Here is a 26,105-nt window from a genome sequence, read left to right as displayed (position 1 = left end):
TCACTGGATCTGGTGAGCTACCTGACGAGATAATTTTAAAGGAGATTATAAAACAACAAATTCATTTAAAAGGTATTTTCCCTAAGAGACATTCTTTTAAAAGTCACTATGGAGGCCATTATTGGTTTGTTTTAACTCCTGGATGAAGCTGCCCTCTGCCTTAGCTAGACCCACTCCCCAGTGCCAAAGAGGACAGGTGAGATGGAGTTAATCCAGCACATAGCAAGTAATAAAGAATATGGCAGCATTTTAGAATTCAAAAGAACCTCAAAAATCCACTAGTCCAACCCCCTCTTTCTATAAAGAAGCAAGTTAAGGTCATAAGATCAGAGAGCAAGTCTGAGGCAGAGCCAGATCTTATTACCCCCCCACAAAGACTAAGACTCTTTCATCACCATCACCATCATCATCATCATCATCACCACCATCATCGTCACCGTTACCATCACCATCATCACCGTCACCATCATCGTCATCACCATCATCATCATCGTCACCGTCACCATTACCATCATCATCATCATCGTCACCGTCACCATCATCACCATCACCACCATCACCACCCTACCACCATCACCACCATCATCATCATCATCATCACCATCATCATCACCATCGTCACCATCACCATCGTCACCATCACCATCATCATCATCACCATCACCACCCCACCACCATCACCACCATCATCACCATCACCACCATCATCACCATCACCATCATCACCATCACCATCATCATCATCATTATCACCATCATCATCATCCAAATAATACCAACCTCTTGCGAGTTGGTGATGGGCCCAGACAAAATTCCTCTAGCCAAGAGGCCAGGCTTGAGTCTGACATCTCCCATTTTCTTCACTTCTGAAGAAGGCTCTGCCATTTTGGGGGTCTCCACGCTGCTGGCCATGATCGTCTCCCTTCCGGCTGGGGGCGAACAATTACCATCTCCTGCAATGGACTTGAGGGTTTTGCTTTTATGCAGAGGTCTCTTGGGGGACGCAGTGTTACCAAGCATGTCCCCGTCACATTCACCATGCCTACCGGAAAGAAGAGGTTTGGTTTAAGAGCTCACATCACTCCTCACAATCCCCAAGCACTTACACTATTACCTGAACACTTCCCACCACCAGGCAAATATGCCATCTAGTAAGTGACAGGAAATGCATTGTCATTGGGCGAGGGATAGAGTCTTAAAACAAGGCAGCCCTTTCTTAGTGTTTTTAGAGCATGTTTCACTACTGCAAGAATTTAGGAAAAGCTGAAGTGCTATACCCTGGTCCAGTTTACTCCTATTACTTTCACAAAATCTTATTTCCATTCAGATTAGTCACAGTCAGAGTATAAATAATGGGCTGAACTGTCATTTTAAAATGAAAGAAAAATCCCTCACTAGGCTCAGCATGACATCCAAAAGGCAGAGGGCAGAGGATGGAGCTTTCTTTGGTCTATTTGACTCCAGCTGTTTGTACTGCAGACGGGTCACAGCCATTAGGGAGCGTTGGCCCCACCAGATCTAAATGCACTACCCTAAATGCTCGCTGGGAAATGTTGAACAGAAGAAATAAAAATACAACACAACACAGACAATGTTCATTTGTGGTTTTCTAATGCAAGGCTACCCCTGAGGCTCTTCTCTACTCTTTATCCCAAACAGAAAATTCCTGAAAGGCCGCCAAGGTAACCCCAGATGGAAATGGATTTATTTGCTATTCAAAAAAATGTTTTTCCTATGGCATATTCCACACAACTGTGGTTTTCAATGTGCTATATAAGGAAAAATAAATAGTATGGTTTGTTGACTTCAGAAAGTGCTAACTCCCATGCCAGGAATGCTGAGAACCCACCCTTTTTGTTCTGAACATCAGTGCTGGTGAAGCCAGCCCACAGGGCCCAGACACCGGCCTTCCCATTCAAAGACACGCCACCCCAGCTGCGGTTCTGCTGCTATCCTCGCTGCCTCAACAATTTAATTCCACATTTATTAAGCATCTACTATGTCCCGGACATGGGGGAGAGAAGTGGAGAGAGGAGCCAGGCCCTCCTGTTCCAGAGTCTCAGCCTTCCAATGAACAAATCCCAGGGAAGGAATAAGCTCACAATCACATCTTGCATTCATATTTTAATCTCAAATCCCATTTTGATGGGGCCATCCCAAACCAACAAACATGACAATCCTTCCCAAGAAAAAAGGAAGTCTGGAGTCTCAGAGGAAGTACCCATTTTAGGCATGGCCAGGACAGCTGCCTTGAGGGTCACCAAGGGCAAGACAGTCTTCCCAAAGCAGGGTCCCAAGACAGGCTCAGGTCCCTCCAACAGAGAGCCACTACCACCACCCCCGCGTTCACCACCTCAAGGCCCAGCCAACACCACTCGGGGAAGAGCTCTTTGCCCTCCAACTATCCCTCCACCACACTGCATAGCACATAAACCACATGACAGAACCCACTACCAGCAAATTATCACACAAAATGACTTTAATAGGGTGTGAGTTTTTGCTTAACTCCTAAAGCCTTTGAGGCTATGCATTGCAATACTAGGAATTCTGCCTCCACCAGTGCAGACTTGCAATTGTCCAAGGCAGGTAGATAATTTTCAAGGATGAGGTTTAACCATTTTGTCCAAATTACAGGTGGTTGGGCAGAGCATATTGAATCTGGAGGTCAGAAGACCTAGGGAGTTCAAATCTGGGCTTTGGTATGAGGCCTTGGTAAAAAGTCCCCTTAGCTCTATGGGTCTCAGTTTCCCTAATTGTAAAAGGAGGGGCTTCCGGTTAGATCATCCCCAGGATCCCTCTTAGCCCTAAATCCTGTAACACCATGACCCTCTAACACTTGGCTTAACACAACAGGGAGACGCTTAAAGTTTCTTCTAGGCCTCCAGGCCTGTGCTCATCCTCAAAAAAATAAACCTGTGGACTTCCTCTACTTTCTGATCACTGTGGAAAGCAGAACTTGGCCAAGGCTTGGCCTCACCAGACCCCTCGGGTTTCCAAACGCCTCTAAAATGAGGAAGATTGACCAGATGCATTTCTATGGCCCCTGCTAGCTTTCAATCAATCTCATAGTGTTTCTCTGGTCTGTCTGGACTAGTGAGCCCCAGTAGTCATTCAGAGCTTAAGCAGTGAAGCTATTTAATCAATCGACATTTATTAAGTACCTACTATATATGGGGCACAAGCTCCTTTTGCTTTCTCATTCACAAACATCTCCCTGAATGAGCTTCTCGCTTCCTTGGGCTGAGTGGGGCCCTGGTTAGAGGCTGACCAGCCTCTCATCCTTAAGCACTTACTGTATACACCTTTGTGGAGTGCTGCTGCTGTTTCTAACCTTGAGCAAATCGGACTGTTTGATGACCAATCACTCTAAAAGGATTTCTCTCATCCATGTCCCTCAAGCCTGGTTACCAGGGGGCCCCGGGACTCTACTGTCTGTACTCCTCCAGTGTGCTTTCACTTATTAAACAATTCTGTGGGCACTTTTCTGTACGGATGGCAACATGATCCGAAATGAAGCAGAAGTGGGTTCCCATCTTTTCTATCAAGATGTAGAAGGTTTCTGCTTCCTAAGAGGTCAGCACAAGAGGGAAAGGCATTGGGCTGTCCCTCATCCACGTCAGAAAAGGTGAGAAAGGTGATTAGCTTATTGGGCTGGTGTTGTAATAACAAGACCCGGGACCGCTAGGTTCTAAAGCAGTATTTGTTGGGCAGATGGCATACATTCTGCCCCAAACTCAGCTCTAAGTGGAAGACTGAACAAGGCTTGACCCAACAGGAAGGAAGGCCAAAAGGTCTTCCTACAAGGACCAAAATAGCTGCCAACTCAACGACAAAGCTTTCCCTAATACTGCCCCCATCTCAAAACACACTGATTTTACTTATCTGAGCACTGCATATCATTCGGTCACCAAGCATTTCTGAAGAATTGTTAACCGCTGGGCCCTGGGCTAAGGAACAGGGACACAAAGAGAGGGAAAGGGCCAGTTTTGAGGGTCACTTTCTTTTTTTTTGTTGGGTTTTTTTTTTTTGGTTTTGTTTTTTGGTTTTTTTTTAGGCAATTGGGGTTAAGTGACTTGCCCAGGGTCACACAGCTAGTAAGTGTCAAGTGTTTGGTCTGAGGTCGGATTTGAACTCAGGTCCTCCTGATTTCAGGGCTGGTGCCCTGTCCTGAGGGTCACTTTCTAATGGGGAAAGCATATGAACGACTAGGTACATACCAGATACATTCAGAGCAGATGGAATCCGAGAAGGAAAAGACCTCCCTCAGAAGAACTGGATCTGAGGGCCAGGGCTGAGGTCACACTATTGGCCAAAGTAGCCGGATCAGAGCCAATTACCGGGAGACTTGAAAGGGAGGAAGGGGCCTGGCTGTGAAGAAACGCCAAAGGGCCAAATGATTGGATCTTGGGGGTATAGGACACGGGCAGATGGACTCTTTAGGAGAACACCCTGGCAGCTGACAGGAGGACAGCTTGGCAGGGAGAATCAGAAGGTGACAAGACACAATCAGGCCCGTGGGTTGTGAAGAAAGGGATGACAAGTTGTGGTAACCACTTGGATATGTGCAGTATGTGAAGGAAGGCGTCAAGGGAGTCAAGATTTTGGGCCTAGGTGATTAAGGATACGGAAAGTAGGAAGAAGGCAGGGCCTGGAAGAAAGAGAAGTGTTCTGACAGCCACGGAGCGCCACAGCACTCAGAGCGGTGGTGCTGGGGTCAGGAAGACCCGAGTTCAAATTCGGCTTCAGACACTTACTAGCCGTGTGACGCTGAGCGTCATGTAATTAAGTTACTCTCTCTGATGCCACCCTCCCCCACCCACAAAGGGCAATGAGAGCTGGCCACGGAGTCTGGAAGATCTGAGCTCAAATCTGTGCTCAAGACACTAGCTGTGCCACCTTGGGCAAGTCACTTCACCCTGTTTACCTCAGTTTCCTCATCTGTAAAATGAGCTGGAAAAGGAAATGGCAAACCACTCCAACCTCAATCCTAACCCTCAAAAAGGGATCGGAGAGGCAGACACGACTGAAAAACAAGTGAACCACCTCCCAGGATCCAATGAGATCCCATCCCTAAAGCGTTTAGTCAGCACGGGGCCTGGCACACAGTAGGCACTCACTAAATGCTTGTCGCCTTCCCTCTGGACATGTCATCAGCTAACGACACAAGACTGGCGCTCAGGAGAGGAAGGCTGGACGGGCTGGACGGGCAGACCAGGGACCTGTGCCAGGGGGTCTAATGGGTAAAAGAGGGTCCCCCCAGAGGTCTGCGGTGGGTGTGATGGGAAGCGTCCAGCCTGAGGCAGAGGATGCCTGTGCTGGGGGAGGGCGAACCCCTTCCCTCTCGGGGCAGTCCCCCCACGGGGGGGGGGGGGGGGGGGGGCCAGGCTGACTGACTGACGTCATCGGCTCGCTGGAGAACCCCTGCGGGCAGGGAGCGACCCGAGGTGCAGCCCAGGTGTGTGTGACCCGCCCCCCGCCCACTCGGGCAGAGGCCTCGGCCTCCTCCTCCTCCTCCTCTTCCTCCTCCCAGGCTTCTCTCCATTCCTGCCCCCACCCCAGCGGTCTCCTCTCCACGCCGGGCCGGACGCCAGGTGGGCCGCGCTACCTGGGCATGGGCTGCAGGCAGGCAGCGGTTCGGGGACTCAGGGGAGGTCGAGGCCCGGAGAGGGCAGGGACGGCAGAGGCGGCCGGGGGCTCGCCCCACGCTCGGGGCCCCGCGGCCCGATGGGGGGGGGGGGCAGGCTGACGTCTGCCGTGGACATGCCCCGGCGCCCCTCCTTCGGGCTCCGGCCCGGCGTCCTTGTGCGCATGCGCGCCGCGCGCCAGCACGGAGCCGCCGCACATGCGCCGAGGGACCCGGCGGGGAGCCTCGCCCCGCCCCCACTGCCCATGCGCCGAGCTGCGACCCCGCCCCGCGCTCCCCCCACCCCTCCTGGCTTCCGCCCGCTCGCTCCCTCCCACCGCCCACGTGCGCCCGGCGGTGCCCACGGCTGCCCACGGCTGGCCACGGGCTTGCCTCGCCGCCGCCCCCGTGCGCCGGGCCCTCGTGGCAGGAGCCCGCTGCCCCTTGGCGGCCCCTTCCCGCTGTGCCAGCCGCCCGCGGGGTGCCCGGGTCCTGCCCCAGGCTTTCGAGCGGCGGGAGAGGGGCGCGGGGCATCGGTCCACCCGGCAGCCGAGGAGAGCGAGAGAACCTTGGCAGATCCCGGAGCCTGGCGCGGTGGGCCACCGACCGAGGGGCTCCCCAAAGAGCGGCCCCCACGGCCCAGTGAGGAGGGCTGCGGGCAGCCGGGTAAGGGGCCGATTGTTAAAGGCAGTGCCACTTAAATTAGGGGAAGGCACTAGCTCCCAGCAGGACAGAAAAGGGTTCCCCAAATACTTCCTTTTTGACCCTCTCTGGATTTCAAGATGTGGAGCCTCCTTCTATAAATGACACAACTGAAAAGAGAATATTTATAGAGCGCTTAGTGGGGTGCCTGATGCATAGTAGGCGCCATACCGTCTTACTTTCTTCTCTTTCCCTTGACAGGAATAAAACTTTTGCGTGGTAGATATTTTCACCCCCCAAATACCTTTAATTTAAGCCCAAGCATGGGCCACAAAAGTGTTTACTGGACTGCAGGAAATGCAGCTATTATAACAAATGCAAGATGGTACCTGTTCTTTCCATGGTCAGGTGAAATCTCACATGTATTATTATTATTCACTGCAGAATTCACAGAGCATTTCAAAGGTAGTTTGTTATTCATCTTGGAAGCTGAAACAATAGAAAGTGGTGTTTCTTGTATTAAATTGTAACTGTTCTTTCCAAAATGATCCAAAAAGTAACTGGTAATGATTTCGAGGCTTGTTTTCAGAGGATTTTTCTTTACCTGTTATTGGGAGAAAAAATGTTAGCTGTATGAATTGCTTCAAGTTTTAGAAAGTCAAGTTTTCCTAAGACCTTTTTGCTAAACATATTTATCTTTGAATTTTTCCAGCTTACATCTTTACTTTTTTCCCCCACTTGGAGTGAGAGCCCTTTTATCTGATGGAGGCTGTGTGAGGCAGTAGAAGGCGACTGGGCATGAAGGCCAAGGATCTGGTTCCAACCCTCCCTCTGCCGGCTACTACCCGTGTGGCCTTGGAGCCTCAGCAACTCAGACTTAAAATGAGGAAGTGGTTGAGATGGCCCCCAAGGGCCCTTCTATGATCTTCTCATCCTGTTGTCAAAGAGAAAAAGTACTAATCCTGTACTCTGCATCTTAGGCCCAAGTCTGACCATTTTATTTTATTTAACATTATTCTAAATCCAAGCTCTTTCTAACTTAAAGAGAAAAATGTCCAAACTGACATAGGGCCTCCCAGACGCATCCCTCTACCTAGGGACAGTCTTTCTGAGGTAACATTGATAGGAATCTTGAACATGATCCGAATATGTCCAAATACAATTTGGGGTCAGCATTCCCGACTAATTGTTACTGCTTAGTTGCTTCAGACCACTTTCTTCAAGGGTTCTCCTGGAGTTACAGAGGTCCAGGACCTCCCTCCTGCCACCAACATCTTCGTCTTTTCTCAGTAGAGACGAGTGGGTCATAGGGTCAAGGTAAGAGGGAGTAAGAGTCTGGGCCTTATGATTTTGGAGCACGGTCAGGTGTAAGTGATGTGGGGCTAGAACAGCAGGAGTCAAAGGTGACTGAGTTTCTTCTTGGTGATGTTTGGGAGGGTAGTGGTTCCAGGGAAGCCTGGACAAGATGAAGATGATGGAAAGTTAAGTTTGGGCAGGTTGAGTTTGAGACCCTGCTCGAGACTCACGTGGAGCTGTCCAGCAGGCAACTGAGGACAGCTCAGAGAAAGCAGGAGCAGAATCCCCGCAGGCCCAGGCACAGCGGGCTGTCAGTTCTTGTAGCCTAGTTCATTAAACACAACTCATCTGAATCAGATCACTGAACGCCCAGGACCGGAATCCAGAACACTGGAGTTGTCTCAGTCTTCAAAGCAGCAAACCAGACTGACCCAGTTCATCTTTCTGATTCTCTCCAATGGTAGGAGCACCCATCATCAGAAGGGAATATTACAGGAGATGTTACAGGAGTTCTGGATGACCCAAAAACTGCACTTTGACTAGGTCTGAAGAGAACCAGGATGACTGGGGATGACACAGGAGACACCCCCCCCCCCCACTCAAGTTCTTCCAGGCTCTCCCAAGGCAGGACTGGCCTAGCAAAATTCACAGAGGCACATCCCCAGAAAATGAGCCACCAGGGGCCATGAGCCCTTTCAGACACAGCTGCATAGAGCATAAAGTGTTTACATCTACCCTGGTGGAAGATGTACTTCCACACGGGCGAGTGAAACCCCAGGGCTCTGGAATAGCTAACATTAAGCAGACAATTGCCCAGTTTAGGATCTCACCAGGAGAGGTAGCAGGGGGTAGTGGTAGCTGGCCACCAAGACCTGGTTTCCAGTGTTGCCTCTGACGTATCCTGTGTGACTCTGAGCACATGCTTTAGGCACCTTCCTAAGCTGCAGAGAATGTGTGGAGCTGCCTTGGGAGAGAAGGTGGCTCCTAACTCAGGAGTTGAAATCACAACTCGGGCCTGAATGACTTCACTTCCTTTGACCATTTCACTTTGCTTTAGAAACATGGCCAGAGGTGAGCTAGAGAGAGGTGAGGGCCTGTTATCTCAATTTTGCACAGCCTATTATGAAGCAGAAGACAGATGTTTTCTGCTTAATGGATTAAAAATTCTTCTAACTTGAAGATATTTCCATAAAATGCAGGAAAGACAAGGACTTTCCAGGAATCATGCTGCCTTCCTTCTCAGAGTGAACATGAACAAGGATATGTAACTGATAGGTTATTTGCACATTTCTCTTAAATAATGCATTTCTCGTGATGGAAAATGCTATCCATATCCAAAGAAAGAACTATGGAATTTGAATGCAGATCAAAGCATACTATTTGCTATTTTTTTTCCTCTCCTGTTGAGTTTTGTTTCCTCTTTCTGGTGGTTCCTCCTATTGGTTCTAATTCTTATTTACAACATCACTAATGTGAAAATATATTTAATAGGAATGTATATGTATAACCTATATCAGATTGTGCACCTTCTTGGGAGGGTGGTGGGGAGGAAGGGGGAGAAAAATTTGAAACTCAAAAGCATATGTTGATAAATCAAAATAAATTTAAAAAAACTAAATGCATTTCATTCATGGCTGATAAGTATCCTGTCTTTGGGGGAGTCTATAGAATATACAAATACATAGCCTGTCAATTACATAATTATACCCCTTGTTCACCGTTCACTCTGAGAAAGAAGGCAGCATGATTCCTGGAAAGACCTCATCTTTCCTGTATTTTAATGGTAATATTTTTAGTAGGTGGGAGAGTCTTCATCCCACTAAATAGAAAACATCTATAATTAAGTCTGCTCCATAATTGTAAAGTGCAAAATGAGGATTCCCTAAAGCCCTAAAATAACCTCTTTTGAATTCACCTCTGGCTGTGTTTCTAAAGCAAAGGGCAGTGGCCAATGGAATCTATAGCCCAGATCTTACCACTTGGCACATCTTGTCCCTGGGCAACTCCCAAATCTATCTGTCCAGCCCCGCTCTCTCCTGACTTCCAGTCCCACATCAATAATTGTCTGTTGGACATTTCCAACAGGATCTTCCATAGGCACCTCAAACTCAACATGTCCAAAACGAAACTCATCCTCTTTTGTCCCTAAACCCTTCCTTCTTCCTCCCTTCCCTCTTTCTGTCAAAAGCCCCCACCATTCACTGGGAGGCCCTGGAGTACCCAGTATGGGTGTCAGATATAACCCTTGGTTCTCCCTTTCCTCTCATAGCCGATCTGTTATCTCATCTTGTCGGCTTTACGCCTCTACAGCACCTCTCCCACCCATTCATCCATCCCCTTCCCTCTACTCAGCCCTTATCACCTCTCACCTGAAGCAAAGGCTTCATAATTGGTTTCTTCCCTCTCCAGGCCATCTTCCACACAGTGGCCAAACGGATATTCCTGCTCATAAGGCTCTATGACTTCCTCTTGCCTCCAGGAGACGACACAAACTCCTCTGTTGGGCATTTAAAGCCCTTTGTAATCTAATTGCTGAGCTGTGAGACAAATCCAGCCTCAGAAACATCCTAGCTATATGACCCTGGGCAAGAAATTTCTCTTTTCTCTCAGCCTCAGTTTCCTCATCTGTCAAATGAAAGGACTGGCTTCTAGGGTCCCTTCTATTTCTACAAGGATGATCACGTGAACCCACTCTCTTTCACATGCTCTATCTCGAGCTTACCTGGATGTTCTCACTATGACATTCCCTTTCCTATCTCTGCACAGGTCTCTCCCATGCCTGAAATGCATTTCCTCAACTTCCCCTCTACAGCCCCTAGGCCCCCTCCTACAGGAGGCCTTCTGCCCAAGAAATTACTGGGTGTGTATAGATCTCGAATTTCCTGACAGCTTACACGTTGATTCCTTCAATGGAACATAAGCCACAGGTTTTGACCCAAGGGCAGGGAATGTTTCCCTTTTGTCTTCATGTCCCAACATCTAGCACAACCAAGGCGCTTAGTAAATGTTTGTTGGCTGAATGACCTGTTGATCGAGTTTAAGGTATTGTGTAGGATTCTGACATTTGGGCAAGGCACCTTGTTAGAGGAGAATGCTGAAGGTGATAAGCAGGAGTGGAAAGCTGGGCTGAGGCAGCTTTTCCTTAGAACAGACTAGGAGAAAATGGCACGTGTGGGAATAACTGACCATCAGTAACGAAAAAGCATCGTGTGGGGGAGGGAGAAGGCCTGAAAGCAGTTGTCTGAGGCGGCCTCAAAGTAAGAGAAGTGGACTCCTGGGGGGATGACGGTGACCAAGGTCGACATCACTGCACCTGCTCCCTTCTCAATGTGAGCGAGAGCCAACTATACTGAGGCCAGTGGCCTTCGGCACCTTCGAGGCTGTGCCCCCACCCCCGCCCCGACCCCCGAGCTTGAGCTCAGAGAGGGCAGCCACCCCTCCCCCAACTTGAAGCGCCCCACCCCCTTCAAGTCTCCTACCTTGTTTTCCTTATAGAGCATCTCTAGATGCAGAACCTTCCGCAGCTCATTCCTGTTGTTTATACTGTGTTCACCTCGAGGATGCTCTTGGTCCATGACAAGGCTCGTTTTTTTTAAGCCCTGGAAGAGGTTGGAAACATTTGGTTGATGGCTCTCTTCAGACCAACCTACCACGTCTAGGACCGCTGACTTACTCGAAGCCGCTGGGGCAGACCCAGAGGGCCCGGGCTGCCGGGAAGGGAAAGCTCCCAGAGTCCCGGGCTTCGCAGCAGCGGCAGAGACCTCGGTTTGAAGTCCACCATCGCCACTTACCAGTCATGTGACCGTGCAGGGTTCATGGTCAGAGAAAGTCTGGCCCTCTGCCTGCCCCGGGGCAGCGTTTCTCCCTGGCAGCCTCCACACCAACTCCCAATCCCCCCTTATCCAAGGGTCTCTCCCTCCACTCCCTCGGTGCAGATGCCAGATGCCCCCCGGCCCCAGTAAAATGGCCTTCCAGGAGGGTCAGGACTCTCTCATTTGCTCTTTGTATCCTCAGGATCGTGCCTGGAACCTCATCAGAACTGAGATGCTTAATGTTTTGGATAACCTTACCCTCCCCCCACCTCCACTTTCTGAGTTTGCCTTTCCTCACCCAAGTCCCTCATCAGTCCCTTCTGCTTAGAGGACAGTCCCCCCAGAGGATCTGAGTTTTGCTTTAAAGTGACCTTTTGTAGGGTAGGACTGTATACAGTGTGGAAGGGACACCGAAAGCATTGGAGGTGGGTTCAAATCCTGGCTCTGGCATGACTATCTCTGTGACCTTGGGCAAGCGTCCTCCTCTCTCTGGGCCTTAAATGTGAGGGAGTTTGGACCAGCAGCTCATGGAGGCTAAGATTCTTTGAATGTCTTGTATTCAATCACTGTTTAGTTAATGCCATAGTTCTCTGCACCTCAGTTTTCTCGTGTCTTCTAGGATACTCAAATAGCGTGCTCAAATAAGTTGTGAAAATAAGTCAGTGAGACAACAGGTATCCTGGCCAACACTGTAGGGCTTTGAGGACAGAGGAGAGAGGAGAGAGCTCTGGGAAGTGGCAAATGCACTGCCAGCACCCTGGGTGACCTGACGGAAGCCCGGGTGGCAGCAGGCATTGGGTCTGGAGGAATGTAATCCTGTGGGTGTTGTACCGGCTACTGGATGAGTGTAGATTAGAAATTAGGCCTTGGAGGACCCCTAGAGCTCCATCTGCAGGCTGATCAATGCCCCCAATGCTACCAACTCTCACCAAAAGCTACCAAGTTGGTTACCATATAAAGCAAGTGGCAGAAAATGTCCCCTGCCCACAAAGGGCTTGCACTTAGAAGGCAGGGACTTTCCTAGACTGTGCTGGACCATGATTCTTAGTAGTTTAGACCACTAAATGGTTATTAGTCTGACATCACTTTCCAGGCTCAGACTCAGAGCCCAGCCCATTCACCAATGTACACAGCACCATACCCTTAAAGGTTACCTTAAAACAAAATATGGATGTGGAGGGGAGGGGCTGACCCTACATAGGTTTAGAAGCCAGATGTGTTCTCTGAGGAAGTGAAAATGTTACCCTCAATACATCACCAAATACCTACAGCAGAAATCCTAGGTGTGAGTCTATTTTATAAAGAAGGGGAAAGACTACAGACAAAAGATGATTACTCTAAAAAGGTGTGTGATCAGATACTAACACTCATCAAGCTGTATGCTTACTTTCTCATTGGTCTAAAATCATTATGAGAGGGAATTGTGGGAAGATGGTGGAAGAAGGCAGGAAATTACCTGGCTCTCCCAAAGTCCCCTCAAAATAGCTTAAAACAATGCCCAAAGTTGACTTTAGAGCAGTAGAAATAATACAAAGTCAAGTTAAAGCAGTCATGCAGCCTAAAACAACGGGAGGATGTTAGGAAGGATCTGACCCGGGGGCTGGGGGCAGGAATGCAAGGCCTGGGGGCAGCCTCAGTAAACACGAAGGCCCAGAGTAGAATTTATTACACTCCAGCTGATGTTTAAAGAAAAAGCAGGGGTAACAATCACGATCTCATACAAAGTTAAAGCTGAAATAGATTTAATTAAAAGAGATAAGCGGGGAAACTACATGATGTGAAAAGGTACCATAGATAATGCAGCAATATTGATACTGAACATATATGCACTGAATGCTACAGCATCCAGACTTATAAAGGAAAAAGTAAATGAATTACAGGTGGAAAGAGATAACTGTAATAGTGGGAAACTGAAAATAAGAAAGAAGTCAAGAAGATGAATAAAATCTTAGACAAGCTAGATATGATAGATGTCTGGAGAGAAATGAATGGGAATAGAAAAGAATATACCTTTTCTCAGTGGTATGTGGCACCTTTACAAAAACTGACCATATATTAGGGCATAAAAACTTTACAGTCAAATGCAAAAAGGTAGAAAAATTAAATGCATCTTTTTCCAGATCATAATGCAATAAAAATGCATTTAATAAAGGACCATGGAAACACAGATTAAAAATTAACTGGAGACTAAATAACCTAATCTTAAAGAATGAGTAAGTGAAAGAGCAATCATAGAAACATTAAATAGTTTTATTACAGAGAATGATAATAATGAGACAGCATACCAAAATTTATGGGATGCAGCAAAAGCAGTAATCAAAGGAAAATTTATATCTCTAAATGCTTACATCAATAAAACAGAGAAAGAGCAGATCAATGAATTGGGTATGCAATTTTTAAAAAGCTAGCAAAAAAATTGAAAATCTCCAATTAAATGCCAAATGGGAAATTCTGAAAATTAAAGGTGACATTAATAAAATTAAATGTAAGAAGTTCATTGAATTAATAAATAAAACTAGAAGCTGGTTTTATGAAAATAAAAACAATAAAATAGAGAAACCATTGGTTAGTATAGTTTGAAAAAAAAGAAGAAAACCAAATCACTAGTGTCAAAAATGAAAAGAGTGAATACACCACTAATGAAGATGAAATTAAAGCAATTATTAGGAGTTTTGTTGTTGTTCTGTCATGTCTGACTTTTAATGCCCCTCTGGACCATACTGTCCGTGGAGTTTTCTTGGCAAAGATACTGGCATGGTTTGCCATTTCCTTCTCCAGTAGATTAAGGCAAATAGAGTTTAAGTGACTTGCCCAGTATCATACAGCTGGTAAGTGTCTGAGGCCAAATTTGAACTCAGGTCTTCCTGACTCCAGGCCCAGCACTCTATCCAGTAAGCCTCCTAACTGCCCCTAATAGGAGTTATTTTGCCCAAATATTTACCAAGAAGTTTAACAATTTAAGTGAAATGGAAGAATACTTACAAAAATATAAACTGCCCAGACTAACAGAATAGGAACTAGAATATCTAAATAACCTATTTCAGAAAAAGAAATTGAACAGGCCATAAATGATCTTCCTAAAAAAAAAGGATCAGGACCAGATGTATAGAGAAGAGAATTCTACCTATTTGTACAAAAATATTTATAACAACTTTTTTTGTGGTGGCTAAGAATTGGTAATCGAGCAGATATCCATCAATTGGGAAATGACTGAACAAGTTGTGGTATATGATTATAGTGTAATACTATTATGCTATAAGAAACAATGAACAGAATGATTTCAGAAAAACCTGAAAAGACTTACATGAACTGATGCAAAGCGAAGTGAACAGAACTAGGAAAACATCATACATAGTAATAGCAATATTGTAAGATAATAAACTGTGAATGATTCAGCTATTCTCAGCAATACAATGGTCCAAGACAGTTCCAAAGGACTCATGATAAGAAATGCTATCCACTTCCAGAGAAAGAATGGATGGCATCTGAATACAGACAGAAATGTATTGTTTTTCTCCTTTCTTTCTTTCTTTCTTTCTTTCTTCCTTTCTTTCTTTCTTTCTTTCTTTCTTTCTTTCTTTCTTTCTTTCTTCCTTTCTTTCTTCCTTCCACAAAATGACTAATATGGAAATGTTTTATGTGATTGCACATTTTATCAGATTGCTTACTGTCTCAGGGAGGGGGAGGGAAAAATAGAATTTGGAACTCAAAACTTAAAAAAAAAAGAACAAATGTTAAAAAATTCTTTTTACATGTAATTTGGGGAAAATAAAATTTTATTTAAAAAATAAGTGAATTCTACCAAACATTTGAAGGTCAACTAATTCCAATATTAAATAAATTATTTGGGATAATAGGCAAAGGTGCAATTCGACCAAACTCCTCTTATGAAACAAATGTGATGCTGATACCTAAACCAAGAAGAGCAAAATCAGACAAAGAAAATTATAGACCAATTTCACTAATGAATATTGATGCAAAAATCTTAAAATACTAGCTAGGAGAATATTGCAATATATTATGATTATACATTATGACCAAGTGGGATTTATAGGAATGCAGGGCTAGTTCAATATAAGGAATGACAAAAGCAACAAAAATTTTATGATTATATTAATAGATGCAGAAAAAACTTTTGACAAAATGTGACATTCCTTCCTATTAAAAGTACTTGAAAGTATAGGTATAAATGGATTTTTCCTCAAAATGATAAGAAACATCTACCTAAAATCATCAGCAAGCCTTATCTGTAACAGGGATAGAAGCCTTCCCAATAAGATCAGGAGTAAAACAAGGATGCCCATTATCACCAATATTATTCAATATTTTACTAGAAATGCTAGCAATAGCAGTAAGAAAAGAAAAAGAAAAAAATGGAAGGAGTTAGAATGGGCAATGAGGAAGTAAATGGATCACATTTTGCAGATGATACAATAATATACTTGGAAAATCCTAGAGATTCAACTAAAAAAATTAGTTGAAATAATTAATAATTTTAGCAAAGTAACAGGATATAAAACAAACCTACATAAATCATCACCATTTCTATACATCACCAACAAAGCCCTGCAAGAAGATATAGTAAGAGATATGTCATTTAAAATAATCATGGGCAACATAAAATACCTGGGAGTATACCTGCCAAGACATACCTACCAACTAGATAAAACACTTTTCGTACAAATAATATCAAATTTATATAATTGGAGAAATATTCATTGTTAATGGGTAGGCCAAACCAATGTAATAAAAATGACAATTCTGCCTAAATTAATACACGTAGCAGATTCAGTGCCATCCCAATTAAACTGCCAAAACATTTATTGAGCTAGAAAAAAAATAATAATAAATTCATTTAGAAGAACAAAAGGTCAAGAATATCGAAGGAATCAATGGAAAGGAAGGAGGTCTATCAGTGCCAGATCTTAAACTGCATTATAAGATGGTGATTATCAGAACTATCTGGTCCTGCCTAAGAAACAGAAAGAAGGATCAGAAATTTCTGGGAAAACTAGAAAGCAATCTGGCAGAAACTAGGAATAGACCAGTATTTTATACCACTTACCAAGGTAAGGTCAAAATAGAGACATGAGCTAGACATAAAGGGGGATATCATAAGTAAATTAGAAGAGCATAGAACACATTCTCTATCAGACTTAGGGATAAGAGAAGAATTTATGAATAAATGAGACAGAGAGCATTGTGGAATATAAAATGGATGATTTTGATTACATTTAATTAAAACAAATAAAACCATTGTAGCCAAAATTAGAAGGAAAGCAGAAAATTGAGGGGGGAGGTTTATAAACAGTTTCTTAGATAAAGGCCCCATATTTCAAATATATAGAGAACCGAATCAAAATTATAAGAATATAAGGTATTCCCCAATAGATAAATGTTCAAAGGATATGAATAGAGAAGAAACAAAGCTAGCACTCTTTGCAGATGATATGATGATATACTTAGAGAATCCTAGAGGATTAAGTAAAAAACCACTTGAAATAATAAACAACTTTAGCAAAGTTGCAAGATATAAAATAAGCCCACACAAATCATCAGCATTTCTATATATTACTGACAAAGCCCAACAGCAAGAGATAGAAAGAGAAGTTCTATTTAAAGATACTGTAGACATTATAAAATATTTAGGAGTTTACCTACTGAAACAAACCCAGGAACTATATGAACACAATTACAAAACACTTTTCACACAAATAAAGTTAGATTTAAATAATTGGAAAAACATCAGTTGCTCATGGGTAGGTCAAGCTAATACAATAAAAATGACAATTCTACCTAAAATAATTTACTTATTCAGTGCCATACCAATCAAGCTACTGAAAATTATTTTATAGAGCTAGAAAAAATAATAACAAAATTCATCTGGAAGAACAAAAGGTCCAGAATATCAAGGGAATTAATGAAAAGAAATGCAAAAGAAGATGGCCTAGCTGTACCAAATCTTGAATTGTATTATAAAGCAGCAATCATCAGAACTACTTGGTACTGGCTAAGAAACAGAGTGGTGGATTGGTGGAATAGGTTAGGCACACAAGACACAATAGTCAATGACTATAATAATCTGCTGTTTGATAAACCCAAAGACTCCAGCTTCTGGGATAAGAACTCACTATTTGACAAAAACTGCTGGGAAAACTGGAAAATAGCATGGCAGAAACTAGGCATAGCATAGATCAATATCTTACACCATATACCAAAATAAAATCAAAATGGATACAGGATTTAGGTATAAAGGCTGATACTATAAGCAAACTGGGAGAGCAAGGAGTAGTTTACCTGTCAGATTTATGGAGAACAGAAGAATTTAGGACCAAACAAGAGATAGAGAACATTATGAAATGCAAAATGGATATTTTGATTACATTAAATGGAAAAGTTTTTGCACAAACAAAGCCAATGCAACCAAGATTAGGAAGAAGGCAGAAAACTGGAAAAGAAAACCAGTGTCTCTGATAAAGGCCTCACTTCTAAACTATATAGAGAACTGAGTCAAATTTATAAGAATACAAGTCATTCCCCAATTAATAAACGGTCAAAGGATATGAACAGGCAGCTTTTAGATGAAGAAATTAAAGCTATCTATAGTCATATGAAAAAATGCCCTAAATAACTATTAATTAGAGAAATGCTCATCAAAACAACTCTGAGGTACCACATCACACCTAACAGATTGGCTAACATAACAAAACAGGAAAATAATAAATGCTGGAGAAGATGTGGGAAAATTGGAACACTAATGCATTGTTGGTGGAGTTGTTAACTGATCCAACCATTCTGGAGAGCAATTTGGAACTATGCCCAAAGGGCTACAAAAATGTACATACCCTTTGACCCAGCAATACTTCTTCTAGGTCTATATCCCAAAGAGATCATAAAAACAGGAAAAGGACCCACACGTACAAAATTATTTATAGCAGCTTTTTTTGTGGTGACAAAGAATTGAAAATCGAGAGAATGCCTATCAATTGGAGAATGGCTGAACAAGTTATGGGATATCAATGTAATGGAATACTACTGTGCTATCGGAAATGATGAGCAGGCAGACTTCAAAAAAACCTGGAAAGACTTACATGAACTGATGCAGAGTGAAATGAGCAGAACCAGGAGAACATTGTACACAGTAACAGCCATACTGTGCAGTGAGTGACTTTGCTAGACTTAGCTCTTCTCAGCAATGCAAGAATCTAAGACAACTCCAAAAGACCCACGATGGAAAACACTATTCACACCCAGAAAAAGAACTATGGAGTCTGAATGCAGATCGAAGCACATTATTTGATCTCTTTTTTTCTTTTGTTTCTTCTTTCTCGTGGTTTCTCCCATTGGTTCTAATTCTTCTTTACAACAAGACATGTGAAAATAGGTTCAGTATCAATGTATAATTAGAGCCATCTTGAGGTGGAAGGAGGGGAGAGATGGAGAGAAAATTTGGAACTCAAAATCTTATGAAAGTGAATGCTGAAAACTAAAAATAAATTAATTAATTAAAAAAAGAAACTCTAAAAAAAATCTGTGTCCAACCCAAATCCAGACCTCTGTCTACTGCACCAAAATACCTACAAGCAACAGGAATGAAATGAAAACTTTAAGATTAGTGTCTTTTAAAAAAAGGATATGAATAGGAAGTTTTTGGAAGAAGAAATCAAAACCATAGTCATATGGAAAAAATGCTCTAAATAATTATTGAGTAGAGAAATGCAAATTAAAACAACTCTGAGGTACCACTTCACACCTATCAGATTAGCTAATATGACAGAAAAGGAAAATGACAAATGTTGCAGGGGATGTGGGAAAATTGGGAGACTAATACAATGTTGGTGGAGTTGTGAACTGTTCCTACCATTCTGTACAGCAGACCTGCACAATTTGGCAGTAGGTAGGAGCCAAAATGAAAACCGGTTAAACTTCTTCAGGTCGCAGATAGGTTTTTAGTGGCTTACTTTGTAAGTAAAGGTATAATTAATGATTAAACTATTTTGCAAATAAACCATATAAAAAAGAGAAATTTCAATTGATATCAATTAATTACACTTATTCCCTAAGATTTTATTTATCATGAAATCAGACTAAAGACAGACTGACAATGATTGTTTACCTCAGGTCAAGTGACAGAGAGCATAGTGACAACCCACCCACCAAGTTACATGATGGGCACGATAGTGACTAGTGGAAGGTGGGTTAAGCAAGGCACAGACAAAGCACTCGTTACATCTTTACTTTCTTTAAATCCTCTACATTTTTCGTGGGCTACCTGAAATCCTTTGGCGGACTCCCAGCAGCTCACAGGCTGTATATTGTGCGGGCCTATTGTAGAGCAATCTTGAATTATGCCCAGAGTCATAAAACTGTGTATACCCTTTGACCCAGTAATACCACCACTAGGTCTGTTTCCCAAGGTGATCAGGGAAAAAGGAAAAGAACCAGTATGTTCTAAACTATTTATAGCAAGTCTCTTTCTGGTGGCAAAGAACTGGGCATTGAGGGGATGTCTGTCAATTGGGGAATGACTGAACCAAGTGGTATGTGATTATGATGGAATACTACTGTGCTATAAGAAATGATGAGCAGGTTGATTTTAGAAAAACATGGAAAGACTTGCACGAAATAATGAAGAGTGAAATGAGCAGAACCAAGAGAACATTGTACATTGTAACAGCGATATTGTTTGAAGAGTAACTGTGAATGATTGAGCTATTCTGAGTAATATCAACATTCAAATCAACCATGAATATGCTCTCCACCTCCAGAGAAAGAACTATATATGGAAATATGTACTATATGGTTCCGTGTCTATATCAAATGTTGGCCTTCTTTAATGTGGCATTAGGAGGGAAGGCAGGAGAGAACACAGAACTCAAAATGTAACCAAAAACATTTTTTAAATCGTTATGAGAATAGTCTATATATGGCATCCTTACTGGAAACATGAGAAGGGAAAAGACAGATACTGGCCATTCATTCTCTACACTAGACCACATAGGCTTCGGCCCACAGTCAACTGACAGGTATAGGGAATATAAGTTACTGTCTTTGTGGATTGAAAAAAAAAGCCTTTTTGACTCAATGGAGCAAAGACAAGACTTGGAGACTCTCCTTTTGGGTTAAGATCATATAAGATTTCATGGCAGACCCAACCAGAGATAACTGTTCAAGGATGCTCTGAGTATTAATAGAAAGAGAGGCGTAAAGAAGGAAGATTCACGCTCATCAAAAGGGTTTACCAGCACCATGGAAGATGTTCTGTGGAAAGTTCCAATAAAATAGAGGTCCTGTGACAAGCAGAGAGGGTTTGAGGCTGGGAGGAGACCCTGTACTTCCAGCCCCCATTTGATAGGGAGACCTAGTCTAAAAAGAAGAAGAAGAAGAAAGAAAAGAGAGCATTCCACGGCCCAGGCAGTCACTACATAGAATCGCAGCCCATCCCCTTGTTGAATGGTTCCCATCCCCTTGTTGAATGGTTCTCATCGTTGGCTTGAGGGTGCCATATCTTTCCATCTTGTAAGTGCAAGGTTTGACACCTTAATAAAGGTGACATTAAATCCTATAGAGCTGAAGTGTGCTTCCTAGCATCTTCTCCCTTGTGGTCCTGGTTCTTTCCTCCAAAAACCAGAAAAGAACAGAACAAATCTCGGCTGAGCTGAACACTCGGAGACCTTCAAACAATCAAAGACCATTGATGATCACGTCTTCCTCAAGACTAAGGAGCCCGAGCTTGCAACCCAAACTATAACATCGTTTCAAGTCCCCTCACCAGCCTGGTCACCCTCCCTGGACAACCTTCACTTATCATAGGATTTCAAGGCCATTGGATCCACCTCCCTCATTTTACAGATGAGGAAACTGAGGCTCCCTGCAGTGACATGCCCAAGATCACACAGCTAGTACCTAGTAGAGCCAGCAATCAAACTCATACCCTAAGACTCCAGAGCCAGCACCTTTTCTACTCCATCACTGCTTCGAGGCCTCTGCATCGACTGCTTATGCAGCAGAAACAAGGCCTGAGCCTAGGTCTTCTGCCAGCAGGCCTCCCTCCCCCAGTGGAAGCCCTTGAGAACAGAGCCTGAAAATCCACACTATGCTTGGCACACAGTAGGCACGCAATAAATGCTTACTGAATGGAGTGGTATTGAAAGTGAGGCTCCCTCCAAGGCAGGCACCAGCAGGCCACCATCTCGCTCCTCTGCCCTTCAATTCATGTTGCTATGTCGCTGCTTTGGCCATCACCAGAGGCCTGGCAGCACAGAGCTGGTGAAGGACCCACCAGGGGAGGAAGGCACTACCTGGGGCTGTGGCAACAAACAAGCTTATACCCGGGGATGCTTGGCCAAGGAGCTGTGAGGGCACTCTGCAGAGCTCCTTCTCACTTTGTCCAGCTTTGTGGGGGGAGAGGGGCAGGGGTAAGGGTGGAGAGGGTGAGGAGGAGGCTGGAGAGAGGGCTAGAAAAGCCCAGTTACCAGACTCTACTAACCTTGGGCACACTGAGACTTGATTGACTGGGGCTCTTTATCTCACCGTTTAGAACCAGCAGACAAACTTGGCCTCAGTGTAAGCCTGCATCCTGCTCCCTTGGAGATGGCAGAGGGGCAGCCTCCTATCTCCTGCCTCCCTGGAGATGGCAGAGGGGCAGCCTCCTATCTCCTGGCCCCTTGGAGATGGATAGAGGGGCAGCCTCCTATCTCCTGCCTCCTTGGAGATGGCAGAGGGGTAGCCTCCTATCTCCTGCCTCTTTGGAGATGGCAGAGGGGCAGCCCCCTATCTGAGGGCAAGTCAGAAATTTCCTTCCTCGAGAGTGTTAATCTAAACAAGAGGCAGCCATGTGGCTGCTCCTGATTGCTGGAGGTCCAGGAGAGAGACTGTAAATAGCTCTGAGCCAGGAAGGCACTATCCAGGACTCAATGTATGAAGGAAATTACTGTTTAAAGAAGTGACTCACGGGAGATGTAGTCCAGCCTCTTCCCCAGCGATTGTGGTGGGGCGCTTTGTTGGGAAGTTACAGGAAGCCTTCCAAAGTGGCCAGATCCCTGCTTCCCTGGCCAGGACTGCCTCGCTGACTGTTGCTCGCTGAGCTCCTGGCCCCCAATATCCGTGCCCCCAACCCACGCCCACCTGTAGCTCCCCAGGAGCTGGGCACCCCCCAGGGTGGGGTGGGCTGGGGGACAGACCCCAGGTGCAGAAATTACCTTTCTGTTGAGAAATTCCCGGACCAGAGACGCCGCCACCTCCTCCACAAAGAGGTGCTCCATGCCTAGCCCTGCAGTCTCCTTGGGCGAGCTCTCCCTGACCTTGGTGCTAGTCATTCAGAACGGCTTCACACAGTGCCTGCGCCCAAAGGCCATTAGAACCTAGGCTCTAGGAGGGATTCAAACCGTCTTAGCAGCAGCAGCAGCAGCGGCGGCCCAGCAAGCAGCAGCAGCAGCAGCAGCACCCCTGGGAGAGCAGCCTATTGTCGGTTGGCTTGGCCTGGGGGAGTTGCCGTGGAGACTGTGGCATCAGAGGCTGAGCCTGGAACTCCTCCTTCCCCTTCTTCTCCCGCCCCCTACCTGGCCCTGGCCCTCAGGGAAGGGGAGGACGGAGGGGAGAGGAGAGAGAAAGGGGGGGGCGGAGGAGGAGGAAGGGGAGGAGACAGAAGCAGAGGAGGGCCAGCGGCCTGGTCCTGCCAGACTAGACAGTCTCTGGGCCTTTAGCTAGCCAGCCCAATCATTCACTGGAGGCTCTCCGAGCTGGGACGCCCAGCAAAGAGCGAGGTCCCCTTAACTGGGTAGGGGAGGGAGAGGGGAGAGAACCAGCCTGGCCCTGCTTTTCATTTTGGCGTTTTAAAGATACAATGTTTCAGAGTGATCAGCACTCCTTCCTTCTTCCTGGAAGTTACTTTGTCTGTACTTTGTATTTGTGTAAGACAGTACACGCTGTGAATACCACGCCGCCATGCACTCCCCCTAAAAGCTCCCTTAAGATGGAGCCCATTTGTATCTTGTCCAGCTCCCCAGCACCAAGCCCAGCACCTGGAACACAGCAGGCCCGTCTTCATCGATGCTTGTAATGGAATTGAATCTTGACATCACCATTCAATCATTTTCAAATTCAAAGCTTACCTAATTTAAGGAAGGATCGTGTAGGAATCGTGAGCCTTAAGATACAATATTTCTTTGTACTGAGAATCTAAGAACTTTGATTAACCTGGACCAATCCAGAAAATGACTAGTTACCTCATGCTTTGCCTGAACTTCCCTTCAAAGAGAAAGAAACAAGAGAGTGAGGTGAAGGGTTAAATAAAGGGACGAGTCAAGTCACTGATGCCCTTAGACATCAGTTTCTTCCTCTGTAGAAAGAGGGATTTAGATTATCTCTTCTTTTATATAATTCAGTGAAAGGAAAGGAAAGAAAAGAGGAGAGATTCCTGTGACCTTAAAAAACACCTGGGCGTTAGGGATTTTGTTTTCAAGAAAGTAACTCTCTGGATGTCCTGGGGCCAGCATTCCTGCAGCCCAGTCTCCTAGTCTTCCATCTGCTGCCACCCACATTGTTGTACATGACTAGGGACCCCTTTGAAAGATCCCCAATTCAGCAAGAGAAACATTTTCAACAAAGATGGGCAAAAACCAAGATAATCTAATTAGCTCTAAGGGAACCCCAACATTTAACCAACCAAAACGATGCTCCTAACTCTTCTCTTGCCCTGAAGGTGTGTTTCTCCTACTCAGCCTGACCCCAGTGACTCTCTATTGCCTCTAGAATCGAAGGTTCATTCCTCTGGCTCCTTTTCAATCCCTTCACAACCTGGCATAAAGGTTTTCCAACCTCATTGGGCTTTACTCCCCCTCATCCACCTGCCCTCTAGCCAAGCTATCCTCTCTGGACCTCAGACATACCACTTCATCTCTCTTGTATACTGGCTGCTCCACCAGCCTGGAATGCACTCCCTTTCCTCCTCACTTCTACCAGAGTCCTTCCTTTCAGACTGAGCTCCAACCCGCACAATATTCTGTATGAAGGCTTTCCTTACCTCCACGACCCCTAGCACCCTCTCTACCCAACTAGGTAGAGTCAGCTCCCCCCTAGCATGGCCATATGGATTCCTAAACATCACCACATGAGGCAAGATCATGCAATGAAGCCCCACCAGGCTTGTGGGGGAAATAGGGTCAGGTCACCACACTGCCAGCCACGGAGGGGTCCTTTATCATCACAGCATCGTCTCTGCTGGGCCACAGTGCAGATTAATTTTTTTTTTTGCTGCTTCTTCAGGAATTAGCACATATGCTCTTGTTTCTTTCAAAGATCTTTAGTTAATGCTAAGCTTTTCCTCAAAGCTTGACACTTTCCTCCTGCATGCCTTGCTAGACGCTTTTGAACCAGAATGCTTAGACATGTTTGGGATGTAGAATGCAGGTGCAGGTGTGTATATGCATGTGTATATGTTGTGTGTACACATCCATGTGTGTGCATATGCATACCGTGCATGTGCATGTATATATTTATGTTATTACATATGCATGTACACATACATTTGCATGCATAGTATATGTACACACAGCTGCATATATACATGTGTATATTGTGTATACATGTTGTACATATGCATACATGTGCGTTGTTATAGGTGCATTGCGCACGTGTGTTATATGTGTGTGTACATGCGAGCGTTATGCACTTGCATACTCATGTGATGTGCGCGTGTATGTGTTGTGTGTATGCATATGTGTGTATTGTGTGTTGTGTATATATGTATATGTTGCACGCATATTCACAAATGGCAAAGAATAGCAAACACAGCCTGCAGCTGTTTGAGATATATGTATTTTGTGGATTCTTACTGGCTTCATTTGCCTGGATGCCATTTTCTGCATTCACCTGGTGGGCAAAATTGAACAATGCAACAATCATGTTGGAACAAAATCACATTTTCAAACAAGTATTACAGCAGAACTGACTATATTTAACTACTTTGTATATATTTATATTTATTTACCTTGCATTTCTTCTGTACGTACTTGTATGGGTGGAACCATTAAGCTGAACTCACTTAAAAGTAATTATCTCTATTAGATAACCCTTCTTGATTGAACCAATTACTCAGAAATGGGTGTGAACAGGGCCTGTACGCTTCCTAGACTCAATCAAAGCCATCAATAGAAAGGCTTGGTCAGCCCCCTCCCCCAAAACAACTGGTATAAAAGGGAGGAAGTATTTCAGAACCTAGAGAGATTGCCTGAGCCTGGAAGTGTTGAGGGTAAAGAGAAGCCAGAGAAGCTGGGAGATCAAGGAGGGCCAATGGTCCTGAGGCATCTTGGAGCAGAAGGTTCGGAGTTAGGCCACCAGATGTAGCCATCACTCCAAGGATCAAGGGAAACGCTGTGCCCTTCCCCCACTTCCCCTGCACACTTTGTGTCTATCCACAGACCCTGCAATATGGCATATACTGCTTCATCCTCAAATGTTTTCGGAAATCTGAATCTTAGCCACAAAGAGGCCAGGAGCTACCAGGGGCAGAGGAGCCTGCCACAGAGAGCTTCTCTTGCTCCTGGGCCCAAACATGCTAATTAAATTAACAAGGAGTCACAGACTTATACTTTAATGGCCTAAAGCTGGATGAAGACTTTGGGATGCCCAGCATATGCACTTCATTTCCCCATTACAACATGAGCTCCTTTGGAATAGGAATTGTTCTGTCCTTTGTACTCGTACCACCCATCCCCTCCTGCCCCTGGCAC

The 26,105-nt window shown here is 44.7% G+C and overlaps 1 protein-coding gene and 1 long non-coding RNA gene across 5 annotated transcripts in view; one reads left to right on the top strand and one right to left on the bottom strand.

Moving 5' to 3' along the window:
* The window catches only part of MINDY4 (MINDY lysine 48 deubiquitinase 4), a 133,917-nt gene extending 110,964 nt beyond the window's left edge, over positions 1-22,953 (bottom strand). For 3 of the 4 annotated variants that reach the window (XM_027835857.1, XM_027835859.1, XM_027835858.1), the window contains exons 1-4: positions 22,575-22,953; positions 11,041-11,160; positions 6,655-6,869; positions 781-1,042 (exon numbers count right to left, since the gene is read on the bottom strand). In XM_027835857.1, the coding sequence (XP_027691658.1) occupies positions 781-1,042; positions 6,655-6,869; positions 11,041-11,160; positions 22,575-22,691 (714 nt within the window). In that variant the 5' untranslated portion in view covers positions 22,692-22,953. The remainder of the gene's footprint in view (positions 1-780; positions 1,043-6,654; positions 6,870-11,040; positions 11,161-22,574) is intronic. The other variant, XM_027835860.1, reaches the window with a different exon arrangement.
* LOC114023273 lies at positions 6,182-7,440 on the top strand. The gene is made up of 2 exons (XR_003566770.1): positions 6,182-6,289; positions 6,978-7,440. It is a non-coding gene; the product is annotated as an uncharacterized LOC114023273 (long non-coding RNA).
* Positions 22,954-26,105: the final 3,152 nt, after the last annotated feature.

This window comes from Vombatus ursinus, unplaced genomic scaffold (assembly GCF_900497805.2).
Source record: "Vombatus ursinus unplaced genomic scaffold, bare-nosed wombat genome assembly UNPS02014817.1, whole genome shotgun sequence".
Taxonomy (NCBI): Eukaryota; Metazoa; Chordata; class Mammalia; order Diprotodontia; family Vombatidae; genus Vombatus; species Vombatus ursinus.
Note: the sequence above shows the minus strand (reverse complement) of the source record. Positions and strands in the feature narration are given on the sequence as shown.